The sequence below is a fragment of the Prorops nasuta genome, unplaced genomic scaffold (genome assembly GCF_024137725.1).
Source record: "Prorops nasuta isolate Cenicafe-Biocafe unplaced genomic scaffold, Cenicafe_Pnas_1.2 PNAS00081, whole genome shotgun sequence".
NCBI classification, from domain to species: Eukaryota; Metazoa; Arthropoda; class Insecta; order Hymenoptera; family Bethylidae; genus Prorops; species Prorops nasuta.
In genome coordinates, this window is record NW_027116878.1 from 1 (window position 1) to 19,905 (window position 19,905).

Sequence of the window (19,905 nt, forward strand, 5' to 3'; positions counted from 1 at the left end):
CCTAACACCCTAACACCCTAACACCCTAACACCCTAACACCCTAACCACCCTAACACCCTAACACCCTAACACCCTAACACCCTAACACCCTAACACCCTAACACCCTAACACCCTAACACCCTAACACCCTAACACCCTAACACCCTAACACCCTAACACCCTAACACCCTAACACCCTAACACCCTAACACCCTAACACCCTAACACCCTAACACCCTAACACCCTAACACCCTAACACCCTAACACCCTAACACCCTAACACCCTAACACCCTAACACCCTAACACCCTAACACCCTAACACCCTAACACCCTAACACCCTAACACCCTAACACCCTAACACCCTAACACCCTAACACCCTAACACCCTAACACCCTAACACCCTAACACCCTAACACCCTAACACCCTAACACCCTAACACCCTAACACCCTAACACCCTAACACCCTAACACCCTAACACCCTAACACCCTAACACCCTAACACCCTAACACCCTAACACCCTAACACCCTAACACCCTAACACCCTAACACCCTAACACCCTAACACCCTAACACCCTAACACCCCTAACACCCTAACACCCTAACACCCTAACACCCTAACACCCTAACACCCTAACACCCTAACACCCTAACACCCTAACACCCTAACACCCTAACACCCTAACACCCTAACACCCTAACACCCTAACACCCTAACACCCGTTAGGTGGTTAGGTAGTTAGGGTGTTAGGTCTCAGTCGCTTAAAATTAACCTATATAAACCTAACCGGTTAGGTAGATAAGTTAAAATAGCTTATAACAGTGTTAAACCTAACCGGTTAAGTAGTTAGGTTAAAATATCTTATAACAGTATTAAACCTAACCGGTTAGGCCTATTCAAGTGTTTTAAGCCGCCGAAGGCGGCCTATTCCATGGGAATCTAAGGTTAAGTCGATCTAACAGGTTAGACCTATTCAAGTGTTTTAAGCCGCCGCAGGCGGCCTATTCCATGGGAATCTAAGGTTAGGTCGATGTAACCGGTTAGACCTAGATAAGTGTTTTAAGCCGCCGAAGGCGGTCTATTCCATTAAAATTGATAGATTAAGCCTAGGGAAGTGTTTTAAGCCGCCGAAGGCGGCCTATTCCATTAAAATCCTTTAATTAAGCCTAGTCAAGTGTTTTATGCCGCCGAAGGCGGCCCATTGCATACCAAACCCCCCTCCAAAAGATTGAATTAAATCAAAATTTCCCTAGATCTAACCAGTTAGGTCACCTAACCAGAGATTTCCATGGAATAGGCCGCCTACGGCGGCTTAAAACACTTGCCTAGGCTTAACCATCGATTCCCATGGAATAGGCCGCCTTCGGCGGCTTAAAACACTTGCCTTAGCCTAACCGGTTAGGTCGAACTAATCTAGAATTTTCAAGGAATAGGCCGCCTACGGCGGCTTAAAACACTTGCCAAAGCCTAACCATCGATTCCCATGGAATAGGCCGCCTTCGGCGGCTTAAAACACTTACCTTAGTCTAACCGATTAGGTCCCCTAACCATAGATTTCCAAAGAATAGGCCGCCTTCGGCGGCTTAAAACACTTCCCTAGGCCTAACCATAGATTTCCAAGGAATAGGCCGCCTTCGGCGGCTTAAAATCCTTGCCTTGGCCTAACCGGTTAGGTCCCCTAACCATAGATTTCCAAAGAATAGGCCGCCTTCGGCGGCTTAAAATCCTTGGCTTGGTCTAAACGGTTAGGTCTGGTTAGGTGGCGTTAGGTGACCTAGCCGGTTAGGGTATATCGCACACCCGAAACATGATCAGAACCGTCGGTTAGGTCCATTAGGTCATCGCGCGCCTTATAGTAGACGAAAAACGGGTCTACCTAACCTTCGCCTAACCAGCAACCTAACCTCAGCCTAACCAGCATCCTAACCTCATCCTAACCAGTTGCCTAACCGGTTAGGTTACATTTTAGAAAAAAAAAATCATTTCTTTTACAGACATTTTTTTTTGCTTTTTTTTTTTTGCTTTTTTGCTTTTTTTTTACCTTGATGACGCTATGGTGCTCTTCAGAAAGTCCGTCGCACCACCTTGTCATAGTGAGAACTCTTCGGTGTATGATTATATATAATATAAATGCATTTTTTCCTATATAAAGAAAGAGTGCGACAAAAAAAAAAAAAAATATGAACCCGTCTAATAGTAATAAAAAAAAAAAAATCACGGAAGGGAAACCCCGGTCTATGATACGCGCGAGGATCGAACCCTCTCTCTATTTTCTATATATTCCTACACGGAATCTTTCCCGGCTCCTCCTGAGATACGATACCCCCTTGGCCCCGCGAACTTTATCGCTAGGGATTCACTAGGTGGCACTCCGACCGGTAGAAATTTTTTCGCTCTCTGTGCGACGTCTGTCTCTCTGCGCGAAGGTTGACCCCTCTGTTTTCTGCGCAGAATCATCGCGGCTCCTCATAAGATACTGTCGGATCGACTCTATCGAATCGCGGCGTTTGGTCGCGCTCTTTTCTTCTTTTGCTCCCCTCGATGCCTCTGGATCGAGCTCTACCGAATCGTCGTATTTCTACGTTGGGACCACTCGAGATACATATATGCCCTCGACTCTCTCTTTGTGGTTTTTTCGCTTCCTTTAGATGCTGCTCCCCAGATTGCTTCGTGGCGTTTGTGTCTCTGGTCGACTCCTCTTGGTTTTGGCTCCTCGACTCTGTCTCTTTGTGTGGGGGTTTTGGCTCCTCTTGAGACGTATGTCCTGCGGACTCTGTGGCGATGTTGGACTGGGGTTTGGCTCCTGTTGAGCCCTCTCTGATCCTTCTATTGCTACGTAACGTTTTTCGTCTTTCTCCTCTTTGGAATCTGCCTTCTCTCCCTCCGGCTCCTCACGAGGCCAGACTCTGTTTGGATCTGCGTCTCCATGTACGGGGGATGCCCTCTTGGATTGACTCTGTGCCCCTCTGTGCGTTGGTTCCTCTTGAGACAAATGGCGTCGCCCCTCTACGTTTTTCTCTACTTCGGGATGCCGGGCTCTGTCGGAGATGTATGCCCTCTTTATGTGGGGGTTGCTCCTCTTGAGACGTTTTGTCAGGCTCCTCTTTTGCCCTCCCTGATGGAACAACTCTTCTGTTGTGAAGCGGCCCATGATGCCTACTTTCAAGACCGGCATTGTGGGAAGCTACTCGCCTCTCCCCTTGGTCTCGTGAATGCCCTCCCTCCCTCCTTTTTCAAGAAATCTTGCCCTCAATGGAGGTTCGGCATGTTTGGTCTAGGCTCTCGATTATGGGGCATGACACCGTTTTTCGAATGGAGGCTCTTTCTGCGGTCTATCTATCTCTTCTTGCAATTCTAAACCTTTCAAATTTATGGGGGCTCCGCCCCCATACCCCGGGCAGGGGGCTTCGCCCCCTGCACCCCCGGGTGGGGGCTACGCCCCCAAGCCCCCTCCCGGAGCTCCGTGGACACCCCCCCCCCCCCCCAGATTGACGGACTCTATCGATTGCTGCTCGGTGTCCCTCGGGGTGTGGGCCTGGCTAGAAAGGAGACCATCCCTACAGGGATAGGCAGCCCTCCTTCATGCGAAGCCTACTCTCTCCTCGATGATGCCCTCTCGAGTCCTGCGATTTGTTTCGTCTCTCTGCGGGGATTGGTTGGTTCTGATACCCTCTTTTGGATGAAATTTGCTCTCTCTTAGTGGGATCGGCAAAGTATACCCCTTTTACTCCTTTTCTCGCACTCCTGTTTAGAATCTTGATCGCCTCGTGGCATTTTCTTCTTCGGCATTTTCTTCAAGGTCGGCTCCTCTTGGGATGATCCGGTCGGGGTCCCTATGCGGTGTCCTGGGCCTTGGGGGAGGCCATCCTTACAGGGATGGACATCCCCCCCTCCTTCATGTGAAGCCTGCTCTCGGATGCCCTCTTGGATCCTCCGATCGTTTCGTCTCTCTGCGAGGGTTGGTCCTTGTTACCCTCTTCTGGTCTGTCTTTCAGCACTCTCTCTGCTCCTCCTGGGACGATCCCTACGCGGTGTCCGGGCGGAGGGGATGACATCCATGGGGGGATGGACATCCCTCTTTTCGTGTAAAGCCTACCTAGGATGCCGATCCTACGGATCGACTCTCTGCACGGGGTCGGTTTTCTCTCTTTTGTGTAACCTCTTGGCCTGATGTTTTTTGACCTTTCTAATAGGTCATGAAATCCTCTTTGGTAGTTTTCTGCCCTCCAAAGTCCGACATGTTCTCAGCGGTGGGAAATATACGGAAGTTAGATGACGGAGGCTCTCTTAACGTTGTGCGGCCTATTCCTGGAATCTCTCTTTCTTCTTTAAATCATTGGGGGCTCTACCCCCGGCCTCTACAAAAAATCATCGCGCCACCATTCTCCCCCTCCCACCCCCCGCACTCAAGGGGTTATTTCAGGATGTATCCCAGGTATAGTTCCGCGATCTCCGCTTCGCCCCGAGACTTTGCCGCTTGGACTTAGGAGGGCACCTCTAGTCTCTAGAGGCTGACACCTGAGCATCTGGGCTTGACGGGACGTCCTGTAACTGAGTCTTTGCTCCTCTTCATGATGACACTAGACTCTCTTGAGGAGGAGCTGTGGCTCATGGGGTTGCGAACTGTACTCTCTTTCTCCACTGTCGATCAGGTCCGGTTAAAAATCTCTTAATATATAAATATCCAATAAATTAAAGCACCGACCTCTGACCTTGGGGACTTAAATCCCCTCTATTCTCATCCTCATCTCTAATGTTCCCCTCTTTTCAGACCTTTCACTACTCTTTTCTCTTCGAATTGGGTTTAACCGATTCACGAGCGGTTAACCAACACCGTAATAACGGTCGATGAGGTAACTGAAGTAATACGAGAAGTAAATCCAGTCCTCATTGATCCATGGAAAGGTTTTGGTGGGTAGGTGCGGAATAACCGTAAATCCTATTGAGTATGAGGTTTCAATGTACGATGACATTACCGATATTACTCTCCTGGTCGGTTGTCCAAGGGATACTTGTATCGCTTGGACAGGTGAACATGAGTTTTCCTGGCCATGCTAAATACACAAAAAAAAAAAATGAATCCCAGCCTAGGAGTAATGCACTCCTACAGGGTTTTTCTCTAACAGCAGAACATAGGATTATATTATTTAACTATAGCAATGAAGCACTTACTATACATTATTATAAAAGCGTAGATAGTTACAATTTAATGGTTATTTTAGTTTAATTGCTTTCATTATAAATGTCATTTTACTCAATTAATCTTGGTTACTACGTTTAATTAAATGGAAAACAGTAATTTGACTATAGTAAAATTTACTATAGTCAAATAACACCTATGTTCCGCTGTTAGAGAAAAACCCTGTTATCTAACTAGGCACAAAGCCGCGTTCGTTTATTGTACTGCCAGTACTGAAAACCTATATTTTACGTGACATACATTGTACAGTTTTGTTACTCGCAGTTAATAAACGAACGCAGCCTAACCCCGCCCGGGATTCATAATCAAAACTTAAGCTCAAGTTCAAGCTTAAGGGCCTCCGCACACAGTTTCCGTAGCTACATTACGTTACGTTAAGGCAACTACAATAATAGTTGCAAAAATTCTTTATAAATATAAAAATATCACCTCAGACCTGTTTATTACAAGCATCCTGCCTCAAAAAACTTAACTTTAGCAATCTTTTGTGTGCGCTAAGCTAAGATTAAGTTTAATCCTGCCTTAACGTAACGTAATGTAGCTACGGAAACGGTGTGCGGAGGCCCTAAGACGGGTAAAATCTATAGTCTACGTAACACATCTTATAGGTTTCAAGATGAGCTTGAACTCAAGTTCTGTTTATGAATCCCGGCCTAAGTTTACAATGGGCGTACTCTATGTACTAGGCCGCTCGGAATATACTATAATACATGTCACGTGAACTATTACATTGGGTGCGTTCCGAGTCACGCATATGCGCGCAGTAAGCACTTAAATTCTATAATAAATGTGACATAAACTGTACATTCTATGCGCTTCATGCGTAATTTGGAATGCACCCATTATGAGCGTTATCGACCTTAAGTGGAATACCCGTGTCTTAAGCTAATATCACAGACGGAGCTGCCATTTGCAGAATCGGCATTAGGCGCGTTAGGCGCTATGAAACCAACCTACCCTACGAGACAAGCTCCTGTAGCAATGTGGAAGATTCTGTGCCGTCTGTAAAATGTTTTAATGTGAAAGGGTCAATGAAATTAAAGGATTTTAATAATGCTGTTTGCAAACAAATTGAAAGTTTGGTAATGATCTTACAGTTTCATGTGTTTGCTCAGGTATGCCCCTTGTTACAATATTAAACTTGCAAAATGAAGTTTGATAAGGTAGAAATAAGAGAAATTATTGTTTTGAACCGAAGACTCAAATCTGTCACTTGTAAAATTTGTGTTAATTTAGAATGGTACCGATTGTAATTCTGTGAACAGTGTTAATTAGTGCCGAAGAATCGTAACCTCTAATCTTTGTACAATGTTGTTTATGTCATTTGACATGCAGCAGTGTATTAAGTACTGGAGCAGCAGCTTGCTTTGGATTTCTAGAATTATATTGGTCCATTTAACATGATTCCTTGATATTTCCCTCATTGCTAATAAAATTTGGCAATAACTTCATACAAGAATATGTTTTTTTTTGGCACAGAAAAGCAATTATGAATACAAGTTTAAGTTCTATGGATGGTGGCGGTGATAAACGTTTACCTGAGACATCTGTGCAAACAGTGGCACAAAACTTAACAACGATACAAAATATACAAAGTATGCAAAATGTGCAGAGTATTATGCAAAGCAGTGTACAGACTATTCAACCAACCCAAACGATTGTTGGATCTGTCGGGAGCTCTAACAGTCTTGTCGGCAAATCAGTATCATTAGATATTAATCCAAAATTATCACTGATGAAGCCAGTAGCTCCATCTGGCACTGCTTCCACAGCTGATACCAGTAAAATTACCACAACGGTAAGCTTGGTTTTATTGATAGAAGTGTAAACTTTATTATCTATGACATGCATATTGAATTATATATGTGTACTCCTGCATTTTAGCTTTGCCCTGTAGGTTCAACGGTTAGAATAATCTCACCAGGGATGCTAAGCGCTGTTGAACGTCAGCCTCAAGTAGCTGCTCAACAAGTAGCCAGCGTACCAGCGACGTATCACGTACCTCGTGGACCAGCAGCAGTAGCCAATATCTCCGCACCCAGATCTACAGTTGCAACGCCTATTGTAAGAGCGAATACAGGGCAGGCTCTGCCTGCGACAAGACCAGGGTAAGAAACTTTGTGTAAAAATACTGTTTAAAAAAAAAATAAAATTTGTATTTATTATTAGAGTAATCGTAATAATTTTATTATACAGAATAAGTACTACAATTTCGAATCCCCATTGGCCTCCTAAAACCACATCTGTAATGTTTGCGCCACAGAGGCATCAATCTCCTTCGGTTAGCCGAACTTCTACAAAGCCTACTGCTTATGGTAGCCAACAACCACGTTTGATAACTCCAACTAATCCAGGAAGGCCTGTCCAAACCGCGATGGTAACGGGTGCTTCTGGTACAACATCGAGATTAATAGCGCCTGTTCTTCAGACCAATAACAGTATTACTCGGCTACCAGTTGTACAAAGGCCGCCAACCCCTCAAGCAGTAAATGCATCGCAGGCGCAACCTGGAAGGTCATCGGCTCAGAATATACAGACTACACAGAGTATCCGACCTTTGAGCAGTACAGCCACGGTAAATCGAATTGCTGTATCGACAACTCCTGTTGCTGGTACCGCAAATAGAATAGCTAGTGCAACACCCGTTGCTGTTCAGCCGACGGCTGGTCGTCAGTTAGCTATTAATACTGTCACTGGCTCATCCACGGGAACAGTCAGCCGAATTGTAATACCTCCTCAACAGGTAAACGTGAGAGCTTTCTCCAATTCGGTCTATTTTTTTTCTGTCCCCTTTCATATTTGATTTCAATTGAAATAGGTGCAATCGCAACAAGGTGCTCCACGGGTAGTGCAAGCTGTGACTTCCTTGACGAATTTGAGCTCCGTTCCCAGGGTTATTGCAACAACAGCGAGTACGTCCAACGCGTCGCGAATACCACAGCCTGTAACGACTACTGTCGCAAGAATTACCAGCATGTCGTTACATTCTGTACCCTTGGCACCTGCTAGGGTTACACCAACACCGATGAAGACTGTACAGCAAACTCAGGCCAGCGGGCAACAGCAGCCTGTTCAGATAAAACCATCGGTTCAGCCTTCGGGAATGCGAGTTTCTGCACCTACTCCAGCTAGTAATGTGGCAACTAGCCAGCCTGCTGCATCTCAATCGGTTCAAGGTCAATACCAGCACCCACCTCACACAACTACTTATTACTCTTTTGAGACAGCGGGTGAGTGATTGGTGCAAAAGAGACGAATTAATCGAGTTAGCTTCTTGCTAAACGAACCAAATGAGCTTGATTTTCCAAGTTTCTTTAGACACTTTCAGATTGCTTGCAGTGCTGCTGTCTTTTCTTTATCACTATTTCTTTTATTCTTATTTTACGTTGTGCTGATCGAGGTAAATCCTTTGTGTGAACGTAGATTATTCCCTTCCTCTTTGTGAATACCTCTTAAAGATTTTCTTTTTTGCGAAAGATATATTACCAATTACTTGCGATACGATTGTAGGAACGTACTCGCAGTTTAGGCAATCCAATGTTCAATCGGTGAGGTTGTTGGTGGAACCAACCTACGAAGAGCCCCACAGTAAGCCAAACGCATCTCCAAGACCAAGCATACTTCGGAAACGAGATCACGATACATCACCAATAAAAGGTATCGTAACCTCCTTTTCTGATCGAACGACCTATCTTGTATTGAAATTACTACAGAAGCCTCGATGGATAAATTTTAGGAGCAGCTAAAAATCTAGTTCCTGTGCTGGCAGCCTTACCTTCCAGTACATCCGCGTCCAGTCCGCCCTGTTCGCCCAGAGGAGACCAAGATGGTGGCGGCTGTCAAAGTTCGGGATCTACAACGGTTTCGGCCACTTCCTCCCCTGGCCTCGACGAAGATCCAGAACAGTCGAGAATTACGATTAACCAAACAATGGAAATGTCTCCAAGGAAAAAGCCAAGGAAGCAACAATTAACAGGGGTTGAATTAACCGAATCGAGATGCACGGAAGAGGAAATGCAATTTATAACGGAAGAAAAGATCAAGAAGGAGAGCAAGGACGATCAAAAAGAAAAATTATCTGAAAGGAGAACAAACTCCAATGTCCAACGTGATATAAAATCGTCATCTACGCAGCCTGCTCCGCTTCCAGTAAGAATACGACCAACTCCAAGTTTATTAGGTATGCGTGCAGTAGAAATGAGAAAAATCTTTAAAGTATGGCTGATGTCTCTCTTTTACGATAATTACTTAAATTTCACAGGTACCTCTTGGAAAAATAGATGGGGCGGTAGGCTTCATCACTATAGAAGACCCAGCGACGTTAGACCTCGCGAGGAAAGAAGACCAACGGTAGCGGAATTGGCTCAACAAAAACATGTACTACAAAAGCTTAATGGATGGAAAATTTATCATCTTTCAACGCAAATGGAAGATATAGCGGACCTTGAAAAACAGGTAATCGACAGATAAAAATGTCTATAAAAGACTTTCAGAATCTGACAAGTTTTTACAAATAGATTTAAATGATAATTTTTCGCATTTAGGTTCATGAAAAGCTTAAAACAACACTGACTCTGCTCGAATCACAGCAGACCAATAAAGGTAGGCAGGACGATGGATTAGAACGTGTAAATGAATTGATAAAAGGAAATATGCAACGCAGCAACTTAATTAGTGAAGGCATGAATGAAGCGCGTACACAGCTCGTTGCCATTTTCCAGCATAAAGGACACATTACGGACATTTTGCAGCGCTGCGGCAATAAGAGAGCGCAAAAGAAAAGAGACAAATGAGCTATTGCTCAGAAGCAAGTCGGGTTGTCAATATCACAAGGGATCTATCGTGATACGCAAAGTTTTTAGGAGGGAGCTATTTTTATCTGTGTCACAGAATCTATATTCTAGAATTAAAATAAATGGTTTTATAAGTCTAAAAGACACGACTGTCAGTAGTATATTTACAGTTTTATTATATGAAACTTTGATGTTTTTATTTTAATATAATGATTCTTAATCTCTTCTATTGTATAACATGTTTTTTTTTTCTCTAACGATAAGTGATATTTAAACGAGTACAAAATCTTAATTAAGGAGACGAAAGATAAAAATGTAAATTTCTATCGAGGTAAACAAATGATATGTATGTAATCTGTATAAAAATTAACGTATGGATACATTTATCGAAATGTGGTCCATTGTCCAAAATTTTTCAACAAAAAATGTTAAAAGTTATTATTATTAATTACAAAGGATTTGTAGAAAGTATTTGAATTACGATAATGTATCAGATTTGAGGTATTGAGCTCTCTCGAAAACTTTTGGTTAGTTGCTATGGTGATCAACATATCCATATCATGTTCCTTGAACCACCAATCACCACCTTAAACCTTACCAAATTGTATTAGGATTCAGGAGACTCGTGGCGTGCCTTACATTACATTTAACAGTTATTGTATCCTACGATAAAACGTCAAGAGATTAGAAAATGTGGTGGGGATACAGTCCCCCTATAGATCTGCAAACAGAAATTAATGGAGATCTCGACGAAACACGTCCGCTAGAGATATTAGTGATAGGGGCAGCTGATGCGAGGCATGTTATAAAAACTTTAGCATCGTCGTACAAGCATCCAACTCGTACGATCAATTACCATGTTTTCGAGACAACGCTGGAGCAAGTTGCTAGATCTATACTTCTAATAAGTACATGCTTAGATGAAGAATTGGGTATGTATATATAATTGACATGTAAAAAGCTTGCGCTGTAATTATTTTAAGAGCTAAAAGTAATTTTAATAAATATCTGATGCTGTTGATATAAGGATTGCAGGAAGCGACTCGATATTATCTGGAGATTTTAGGTAATACCATCTTAAGACCTGCCACAGGAAAATATTTGGCTAAACGTTCCAAGCAATTATCAGATATTCCGACGAAGACTGTCGAATGCCCTTGGCTGAACTTGGATCACTTGAAGCACAGAGACAGGGACAATTTAGAATCAATTTTTAAGTGAGTGAGCATTGCTTGGAACTTGAGTAATTTCATACTGAAATTATTGTTTTGTACGAAAAAAGGTTTTGGGAGCGTGCTACTTGCGAGGATATAAAGATCACAAATTATTGGGATAAAAGGATAAGAAGTTTGTTAAAAACACGTTATGATTGTAGAGAAGGTATTTTCGATTGGGATTATCATATGGTGCTCAAGTCAAGAGTCAACTCATTGAATTTGACCATACAAGAATACAGGTTTTGTTAAAAACGCATTAAAAGAAAATATATTTTTTTTTCAAGAGTTCATATTCGAACGTTATCATTTATAAGGTTTTGGAGAAATAATGGAATTGCATTCACATGGTTAGAGGGGGAGCCCGCAAGAAGTAATCCGACCTTGCTGAGTAATATCATACAACATGGAAGTGGGTTTTTACATTGTGGATACTTGGGAGATATAACAAATGGACCTTTCTTTACTTGGGCTTTGGATGAAACTGAGAATAAAAAGTATGAAACTGAGAGTCAATTGAGCAGAGAGCGATAGATCAAATCTCACTGTAAATTATTGATTAGGAAATACAGATCAACCGACACAGCGGAGCAAGGAGTAATGCGTGCGATTCACGAAGCGAAGCTTAAAGAGCCCTTGTGCGACGAGTTCTTTGCTGCGCACAGAGATACCTCGGTAATCAACGGAATTATTGTAACCGATATGCCAGATGCGGAGATTGAATGCGAGAAATGGTCAATGTCGGATAATAAGACGCTCCGGCAAAGGAAGGAAAATATTTCTTGGACCTGTATTTCTAATACAAAGGTACTTGTAAATATTTATTGATTTTCTTTGATCACCAAGCAAACTCTTCTCACGCTTCTTTATTCCATAGGTCCTATTCTACCTTAACGAGTCATTAAGATCTTTTGCCACGAAGCAAGCAAACTTTGAAAGATTTGACGTTATATGGATAGCTTGTAATATGACAAAACAGATGGAACATTATGTTTCATCCTTGCTCAAGAAAGGCTCGTTAATTCTAATAGAGTCATGCAGGTTTTTGTCCGAATTAAGAAAGGAAGATTTGCAAGCCTACGACGAAGAATTAAAAGATAGAATGCGTAAATTCGGCTTCCGAGAAATTGGAATCTTTAATTCCGAGAAGCATAATTTTGCTAGATTTTGCAAGGCCTAAATATTTATTGAGGATAGATACGAGAATTAGTTAAGAAATATCAAAACCGACGTCCTTGCAGGAATCATGATGCGTTTGGTAAAACAATGAAAATGAACGTGTATCGTTTGATTACTATACTTGGTCAGAAAGATTGGCCTCGGATATAAAAAATACATGTATAAAATAAGCGACTTACGGACAACATCGGAGAACGTCGTTGAGCATTTATTCTGGCAAACAATATGTGTGGTGTATTTTAAACGAGGCTTATCGCTATCGTAAAGAAATGGGGTATCATTGATAATATACAATGTTACAAAATTTTTATGAAACGTGATTTTTATAAGTTTTTCGCTCGTAGAATAAAAGATTGTAATTGGGCAGCATTCAATCTCCTCGAACCACTCCTAGCTAAAAGCTGATACGATAAGGGATTGGGGGGAAGAGATAAAACGGTTAGAGCTAAACGATCGCAACGGATAGTGTATCCTTCTTGTTAATAATTCTATTTAATACGTTTTATTTTCACCAAATATATACCTATTGTAATTTATAATTTTAATCCAGGAGAAGGAACTAACGCTGCTATAAACGCACAGGTTACATCACACCAGCATGTTTTATGTTACTATTTAATCTCTCAGTAGCCCTATTTTACCATAAATAAAAGTGACAACAAATTATAAAGTACAACTTTATTCATTGAAAATAACGAATACGTACAAATAATCTATCAGAGTAACAATAGTAAATTTAATATATATATTTAACATGTATATATATCTACACACTTATACATATCTCTCAAAGATTCATAATTTTAATACGCTTTATCCCAGCTCTATAATAATTACATCTATAAAAGGTTTTTTTCGAGAGGAACGTAACGATCGGTCTCTCACTTTTACTCTCTCTCTCTCTCTCTCTCACTTTCTCACTTTCTATACATGTATAATATATGTTTATATGCCGTTATACATCACGTGCCTTTCCAAGGTAGAGCTATATATTACGGAAGGCTTGGCAGGCGGACGCATCTGCGCGTGAATTTCTTCTTTGTGCTATCAAAACTTATTAAAACATTAGAGAATATACCAAAGTCAGTAAAAAAAAGGCTGATGAAACTCAGAGGATAAAGCCTAAGAAAACATTCATCTATGAGCCGGTCATTTTATAAAGATATATTTGCATTCTGTTTTTCTAAAGTTCGTGATGCGGGCAGCCAGAATTCAATCGTAAACTGAGTTTCGTAATACGACAAAATATTTCTTACTTTACACGTGCCCCTGCAAAACTAATGATAATTGTATATATGTAGATAAAATTTATTTGCAAAACTCATTTTTTATCATCATTCGTGCAATTAAAAGCTCATCTTCGTGGATCCATTCGGACAATTCAGCACGCAGTCGAATTTTAATAATGTTCTTGTCGGTATGTTTCTCTCTATCTTTTTGGTTTGATTTTTTTTTTTGTAAAATAAATATATCCGTGAACAAGGCACTGCTCGACATAAGGGTTTTTTCGATACCGGATTCTTTGACCCTGTACGTATGGAAATTAGTGTTTTTCATTAAATATTATATTTATATACCAATTATATATACAGAGCCCGGCAAACTTGAAACAAACCAGAGGTTGGATGAACGAGTATGCACGCGTATCTGCGTTAATTATCGAAGAGATATGAAAATTTTGCATGAGACGTCACCTAAGGCAAAGAGTAAGATGTTTGAAAAAAGTGCTGCATGGAAAAGAATGTAATAAGCATCCCTTGTAATTACGGTTATACGCGTCTTCTCTCTCGCATCCATGCACGCACCATCTGGGTCATTTCGATTGTGTGCGTGTGCCGGATCTTGCATATATACACTATATAAATATATGTATTCTATAGTATATCCACTGTGTGCGTGACATATGATTTTATGTTGATTTAATTAGAATATAATTGTGTACGCGGTGCGACGACAAATCCAGCGAGGAAAATCCTTGGAGAATTTGCAATGTGAAATAAAGAGATCTTGATTCTCCCGATGCAAAGTGCGTTTTCGGTGCGCTTTGCATGCATCTCGTAAATAATTGGAAGGAGGAAAAATCAAGTGAAATAGAATAATATATATATATATATATATATATATATATATTATGCTTTGCTTCCCTATATGTGTATACGTTCCTTAACGTTTCTTTAGACGTTACTTGCGGAAGGAAAGCAAGTGCTTGTTTTTCTATAGAATAATTACAAAAACCCTTTTGTAGAATGTAAGAATTTAGCGGACGCGAGGATAGAGTATCGGCATGAGTCAGTGGGAAGCACTTGGTCCATTCAAAGGATTTATGATCAACACACGACGGTTCCTACATCTTATAGAGAAATTAAACGTATATTTGTCCGTAAGATTTTAATAGCGCTAGAGTAAACGGAGACAACTATGGTATACGACGCGCGAGGCAAATTCCTACGAAGCTTGTACATACTAAGAAATTCCCGTAAACTCGGTACAAATATTAATCGTTCAACGACTGTGCTTTATCAAAGCTGGTACAATGAAAAATTCACTTTTTCCTATATATATATATATAACGACTTGTTTTTTTGTGTTTGTTTCTTTGTTCTTTTTCTCTCTTTTTGCCATTTTCCTGTTTACTTGAGACGGAATCTTTTATGGTATAGGGGCCGCCTAAAATATCTCGGCATTTGCATGGACGTAGTCGTTTGTTTAAAGTATACTACCGGCTCGAAACGCGCTGCAGACACACGGCTGCACGCGGCACACATTATAATAAAGACTAATAGCGATATTGGCATATCCCGTGTAATCTCTCGCGAGTCTCTTCCCCAGAGAGATTTCATCGGGAGAAAATAGAAGCGCGTCGGTGTTAATCTCAGAGCGGACATCGCGCGTGTCCCTGGAGAGTATCGCCATCGGGCAGATCGACGTGCGTTATAACGGGAAGCATTTGGTCCGTTTCTGGACGGCAGCGACCGAACGACAGTCGACCTTTGACCCGAGAGTGAAGCTTTCAGGTTTCACGGTGTCCTCTATGGAAATCTTGCCAAGGCGCTTCTTTACTCGAAAAGGTGACGAGATCGGTGAGACGATCTCGTAAACTTCGCTGGTCCTTCCTTGCAATTGAACGTTGCACTGCACTTTCTTAACGGGGCTTCCATTTTGTCGCTCGTCATTAGCGGTGTTGCCGGCCACCGCGCCTACCTGCTCGGGGCAGCAGCAGCAGTGGAGGCTCGTCGTCGTCTTCGGCGCGGGCTCCCTCGGGATAAAAGGATCGGTCGCAGGTGCCTTCATCGGCGACAGTTCCTCCGACGGTGCGTCAAGGACGTCGGAGGTATAGCTCTTGGAACGAGAGACGAGGGCCGCCGCCTCTCCAGCGTCCGTTTTCAAATGTCCGGCGGATGCTAACGACGTCTTCCTGGCTTCCGACCTCTGCGGAGGACCTCTCTCCTCGTCGGCGTACTCCAGAGAGAGACACTTCTTCTCGAACAAGGCTGGACCGGCGGCAGGTGTCGTCTTCCCGCCGGAATCTTCCTTGGCCGATTTTTCGAGCATTGCTCTACCGCTGCCGCGACTCTCCTCCTCCTTCTCGTCCGAAACGTCGGATGCTGGAAGCCTCGCGCCACTCTCGCGATCCATGGACAAAGAGAATTCTTTGTCGGTCAAAAGCACTCTCCTGGCCAAGCAGCGGGGTTTCTCTTGCTGATCGAGGCGATCGTCCTTCTCCCAGGAGGGAGTCCTCAGCAAACTTTTGACTTTCCGCAATTCCGTGAGAAGGTCCATCGTCTCTTGAGAAGGCTCCTGCTGCTCGACTATTCGACGCTTCGGCTTCCTCAGAGAAGAGTTACAGTCCGAATCCTGATCGCTGGGATGATCGATGCCCTGCTGCTTCCTCAGTACCGATCTCACCGTGACCGAACGTCCCTCGGCTGCAGACGGTTTTCCGGGCGATTCTAATTTCAGCTTCTCCGTGTACGGCACCCCCGGCTCGATGTTCAGCTTTATGATCGCCTGCTGTCTCTCCAGCGTGGAGAGCGCTCCCCTCGTGCGACGTTTGAAAGCAGCATAGGTCTCGGTGGAATCCCGCGACTCGAATTTATCTTGAAGCTGCTTGAACGTTTTTCTACTGTATTCTCCACGGGAAACCTTCAACTCCTCCTGGGACGAATTTTTCATTGCGGTCTGCTGCTGCACGATCGTATCGGGGTAGAAATTGCTCTTCTCTAGCAAATTATCCGAGGATATGCCGCGTATCTCCAGTTGCAGGTTCTCTTTCGCGCGATCATAAGTACCGCCGAGTTGGCCGTTGGCTCTGTTCTTGTCGAGTACGTCCTCGGACCTTTGTCTTCTGGTCTTTGTCGGCGAGAACATGAGCGGGACGGCGGTGGCTCTCGCTTCGGCGTTGCTCCTCCAGTGTACCGCGACGCGCTCGGGCGAGACCCTCGATGCGCTACTTCGTCTTTTCGTCGGAGAATTCGGTATGCTACCGCCGCCTCCGCCGTTGACCGAGGATATCTTCGGCGAGGAACAATCGTCCTTCACGCTCTCGATGCTCTTCGAGAAGATTGTATCGGAGGAGCATATGATCTCCTCGCTGGTGGTAACTCGACACTTTACCAATTCAGCCAGAGGTACGTTATCGAGCCGTGAGGAGGCCTCCTTTTGCTTCATTCCTTTCATCGGCCGAGGCTCGAGAACGTTCTCCAGGGACGCCCGGCGCAAGGAATCCCTCCTTCTGGCGTCCTCCTCGTCGATAAGAGTAACGGTCACTCTGCTGCACGGCTCGTCCAAATCTTCCGTCTCGAAAGAGTACATCTTCGAGAGGAAATTCTTGCCGGATCTCCTTCTCTCGGCGGTACCAAAGTCCACCCTCTGCCTGGGCAAGCCGACCCTCCGATCCTTCCTTTCGGTCCCCTCAGGCTCGACGAGCTTGACAACTCGAGGACTCCTATTGGAATCGTCAACATTATTGTTAAATCTGCCGTTATCATGGATCATCTCGTCGTCGTCGTCGTCGTCGTCGTCGTCATCCTCCGCGTCATTATCGTCGTCGGATTCGATTCTTCTCTGACGGTTCACGCTCAACGCCTCGAATCTCTGGTCCATCGTAGCCTGCTTGGTTATGGTATGCTTATTGGCAGGGATGGAGTTGGTCGTGTCGAAAGTGAACTTGTCCACCAGGGTTCTCGATGATCCGAGTTTCTCGAGGAAGGTCCTCTCGACGATCCTGCAGGCAGGTGTGATCCTCTCGATGGGCCTGCCGATGATTCTCGGTGCCAGTTTGGCAAAGAGTGGCCTGTCCTCGGTCATGGAGATACCGATTTTCTTCAAGAAGGGTCGAGACTTCTTCTCCTTCTCCTTGCCACTCTCGAGGGATCGATCGCTCAGTCGTTCGTTGCTGTAATTGCTGGAGTTGTCGCTGCTCTTGGATCTGGCCCTCTTGTTCCTACTGGGGTGAGGGGTCAGGGTGAGCGGTGTCCTCGGGGTTCTCGGTGTGAGCGAGGGACTGGGCTCTTGATTCGGGCAGGTCTCGTCGAGGAGGGCTATGGCGTCGCTCAGATCCATGTAGGCCTTCCTGGGAAGACTGGTCTGCTGCTGCTGCTGATGATGATGATGATGAAGAACGGTACCAGCGGCGGCGGCGGCGGCGGCGACGGCGACGAGCACCTCGGTGCTCTCGATACTGCTGTTCCTGCTGTTGCTGGTCAGCTCGGCTCTGTTCGTCTGGTGCTCCGCTGCGTACGAGTACAAACGGCAGAGGCCAGTATCCGGCGCGGCAGCTCCATCCACCGATTCGTTGTACTCTTCGAGGTACCAAGGTGTCACTCCGAGCTTCTCCGGCCTGGTCGCGGGACTCTGAGGATTCCCCGTCGCCGTGCTCTTCGGTACCGCGCCCTTGCCAAATACCTGCTGCTGCTGCTGCTGCTGGTAATCCTGAATAAATGTGGCAGGCAGCTCGACGAGCCTCGTCGTGACGTCACTGCTTACCATGTGTTTCCGATACGTCGAGCACGTTGCAAAATGTGGTGCCGCGGATCTCGTTGATTCAACTATAACGCGACCTTGAGCGCAAGGCACCATTGGCTCCCCGTCTGCAGGAGCCTCTTCCGGTGTCAAGGGTAACGCAGCTCCACGTCCGAACTCGATGAACCACAGTTCGTCCCTCAACTCGCTTTCTCACTTTTTTTCGTTCATGTCCTTATTCAGATAATGCAGCACGTAGTGGAGGACCAGGTCGTAACAATATTTGTACTCCGTCTGAGACAAACAGTCACATAATAATAATTCTTATTCTTCTACATTCTTTACGGCGCAGACTATATATATCGTGCATTATACAAATTGGCCAATTGGATTCATTTAAAGGATGATCTCTACGCAAATTTTTAATAAATATTAAGACAATATTGGACTAAAAATTTGAAGGAAAAATTTTGTTTTTCTTTTACTTATTGTTTAATAAAAAGAAGCAGAAACATGTTTTTATTCAAATAAATATTATTGAAAATATACATCCATTCAGATATGTACTCGCGTTTTGGATTTATTCAAGTAAAAAATGCATGATTCTATTGATTTGCAAAATAATTGCTGGCGTCTCGGTTATTGAAACTGCATGGCCACACGACTATTACTATAAATATGACGTATCAGCTGGTATATATGTATATAGATGGAGCAGAGCTTACCATATTTTCTATGAGCTGTGGCCGATGCCTTCGGACGGTTTTCACTGCCTGGAAAATATCCACCTCGCCGTGCTGTATAACTTGCTCTATACAGGCGTTGGCTGCGCAATACACCCCACAGCGACTTCTGCCATCCGGCGATACCACCGCTACTGGTCCGTAGTCGGTCCTTTGTCTCCATCTTTCCACCATATTCATCAGCTCGACCAAGCTATTCGTCGACGTTGGAACTTTGTGCCCCATAGGCCAGCAAGTCAACTGGAATAACTGGACGGTTTTTGGTGGTGCTTTCACCCCAGCCATTAACTCTGGCAGCGATACGATCTTCTTGTTTATTCTGAAAACCTGCCAAATAATTTATCAGTTTCCCTGTCTCTCTCGTTACCATCGTACGTGTGTAGCATGTATAGTTTTCTTTCTTTGCTACATTACAGTATAACAAACTATATGAAAACGCTTACCCAAGTCTTTATGTTCGTGTAATGATTGTGGCTAATGTGATCTATGGTGAACACAGGCCCATACTTTTTCGAGTGTCTCTTCTCGGGCCAGAAGCTGGGGAAGCTATTGCAGCCTTGGGGCGGTACGCACAAGACAACTACGGCAGCACACTCGTAGTCGTAAACGAGAGACCAGAATTCACCACACGTGTGCTTCAGAGGCCATTCAGTCACGATATATTCTCTTGGTTTCGTGTAACCCTGAGGAGACCAATGGGCACACATATTTTTTCTGACAGTTTTCAATTTTAATTGGTTATGTAGCTAGCTGCATGCAATGTTTCTCTCTCTCTCTCTCTCTCTCTCTCTCTCTCTCTCTCTCTCTCAATAATAATAGAATATGTCC

General features: G+C 43.9%; 4 protein-coding genes across 11 annotated transcripts in view; 2 read left to right on the forward strand and 2 right to left on the reverse strand.

The window, feature by feature from the left end:
- Nucleotides 1-6,156: 6,156 nt before the first annotated feature.
- On the forward strand, nt 6,157-10,551 carry LOC136784848 (histone deacetylase complex subunit SAP130-A-like). Of its 3 annotated transcripts, none has more exons than XM_066745746.1 (9): nt 6,157-6,302; nt 6,667-6,985; nt 7,072-7,295; nt 7,384-7,930; nt 8,006-8,417; nt 8,698-8,844; nt 8,924-9,367; nt 9,449-9,642; nt 9,732-10,341. In XM_066745746.1, the coding sequence occupies exons 1-9, from the start codon at nt 6,289-6,291 to the stop codon at nt 9,978-9,980; spliced, it is 2,550 nt and encodes an 849-aa protein (XP_066601843.1). In that variant the 5' UTR covers nt 6,157-6,288; the 3' UTR covers nt 9,981-10,341. The 3 variants fall into 3 exon arrangements, with proteins under 3 accessions (XP_066601843.1, XP_066601844.1, XP_066601842.1); XM_066745747.1 differs by having other exon boundaries at nt 8,006-8,363; XM_066745745.1 differs by having other exon boundaries at nt 8,924-9,642; nt 9,732-10,551.
- Nucleotides 10,552-10,622: 71 nt separating this feature from the next.
- On the forward strand, nt 10,623-13,043 carry Dnaaf3 (Dynein axonemal assembly factor 3). The gene is made up of 6 exons (XM_066745754.1): nt 10,623-10,912; nt 11,008-11,197; nt 11,263-11,436; nt 11,512-11,691; nt 11,758-12,001; nt 12,072-13,043. The coding sequence occupies exons 1-6, from the start codon at nt 10,672-10,674 to the stop codon at nt 12,372-12,374; spliced, it is 1,332 nt and encodes a 443-aa protein (XP_066601851.1). The 5' UTR covers nt 10,623-10,671; the 3' UTR covers nt 12,375-13,043.
- LOC136784847 (uncharacterized) lies at nt 13,037-18,451 on the reverse strand. The gene is made up of 2 exons (XM_066745744.1): nt 18,032-18,451; nt 13,037-17,971 (listed from the first exon to the last, which is right to left on the reverse strand). The coding sequence occupies exons 1-2, from the start codon at nt 18,449-18,451 to the stop codon at nt 15,305-15,307; spliced, it is 3,087 nt and encodes a 1,028-aa protein (XP_066601841.1). The 3' UTR covers nt 13,037-15,304.
- A 42-nt stretch (nt 18,452-18,493) lies between these two features.
- The window catches only part of Ptp36E (protein tyrosine phosphatase 36E), an 82,845-nt gene continuing 81,433 nt past the window's right edge, over nt 18,494-19,905 (reverse strand). For all 6 annotated transcript variants that reach the window (XM_066745751.1, XM_066745750.1, XM_066745749.1 and 3 more), the window contains 3 exons: nt 19,521-19,760; nt 19,060-19,404; nt 18,494-18,628 (listed from right to left, as the gene is read on the reverse strand). In XM_066745751.1, coding sequence (XP_066601848.1) covers nt 18,548-18,628; nt 19,060-19,404; nt 19,521-19,760 — 666 coding nt within the window. In that variant the 3' untranslated portion in view covers nt 18,494-18,547. The remainder of the gene's footprint in view (nt 18,629-19,059; nt 19,405-19,520; nt 19,761-19,905) is intronic.

What these genes read in the sequence shown, in the direction of transcription:
- LOC136784848 (XM_066745745.1), top strand. An exon ending in CTGCCTGCGACAAGACCAGG is followed by an intron (nt 7,296 to 7,383) that starts GTAAGAAACTTT and finishes TTTATTATACAG; the next exon opens with AATAAGTACTACAATTTCGA. An exon ending in TTGTAATACCTCCTCAACAG is followed by an intron (nt 7,931 to 8,005) that starts GTAAACGTGAGA and finishes CAATTGAAATAG; the next exon opens with GTGCAATCGCAACAAGGTGC.
- Dnaaf3 (XM_066745754.1), top strand. Translation starts at nt 10,672, where the DNA reads ATGTGGTGGGGATACAGTCCCCCTATAGATCTGCAAACAGAAATTAAT. An exon ending in ATGCTTAGATGAAGAATTGG is followed by an intron (nt 10,913 to 11,007) that starts GTATGTATATAT and finishes TGTTGATATAAG; the next exon opens with GATTGCAGGAAGCGACTCGA. An exon ending in GATGAAACTGAGAATAAAAA is followed by an intron (nt 11,692 to 11,757) that starts GTATGAAACTGA and finishes ATTATTGATTAG; the next exon opens with GAAATACAGATCAACCGACA.
- LOC136784847 (XM_066745744.1), bottom strand. Translation starts at nt 18,451, where the DNA reads ATGGTGCCTTGCGCTCAAGGTCGCGTTATAGTTGAATCAACGAGATCC. An exon ending in TCGAGAGCACCGAGGTGCTC is followed by an intron (nt 17,972 to 18,031) that starts GTCGCCGTCGCC and finishes CATCATCATCAG; the next exon opens with CAGCAGCAGCAGACCAGTCT.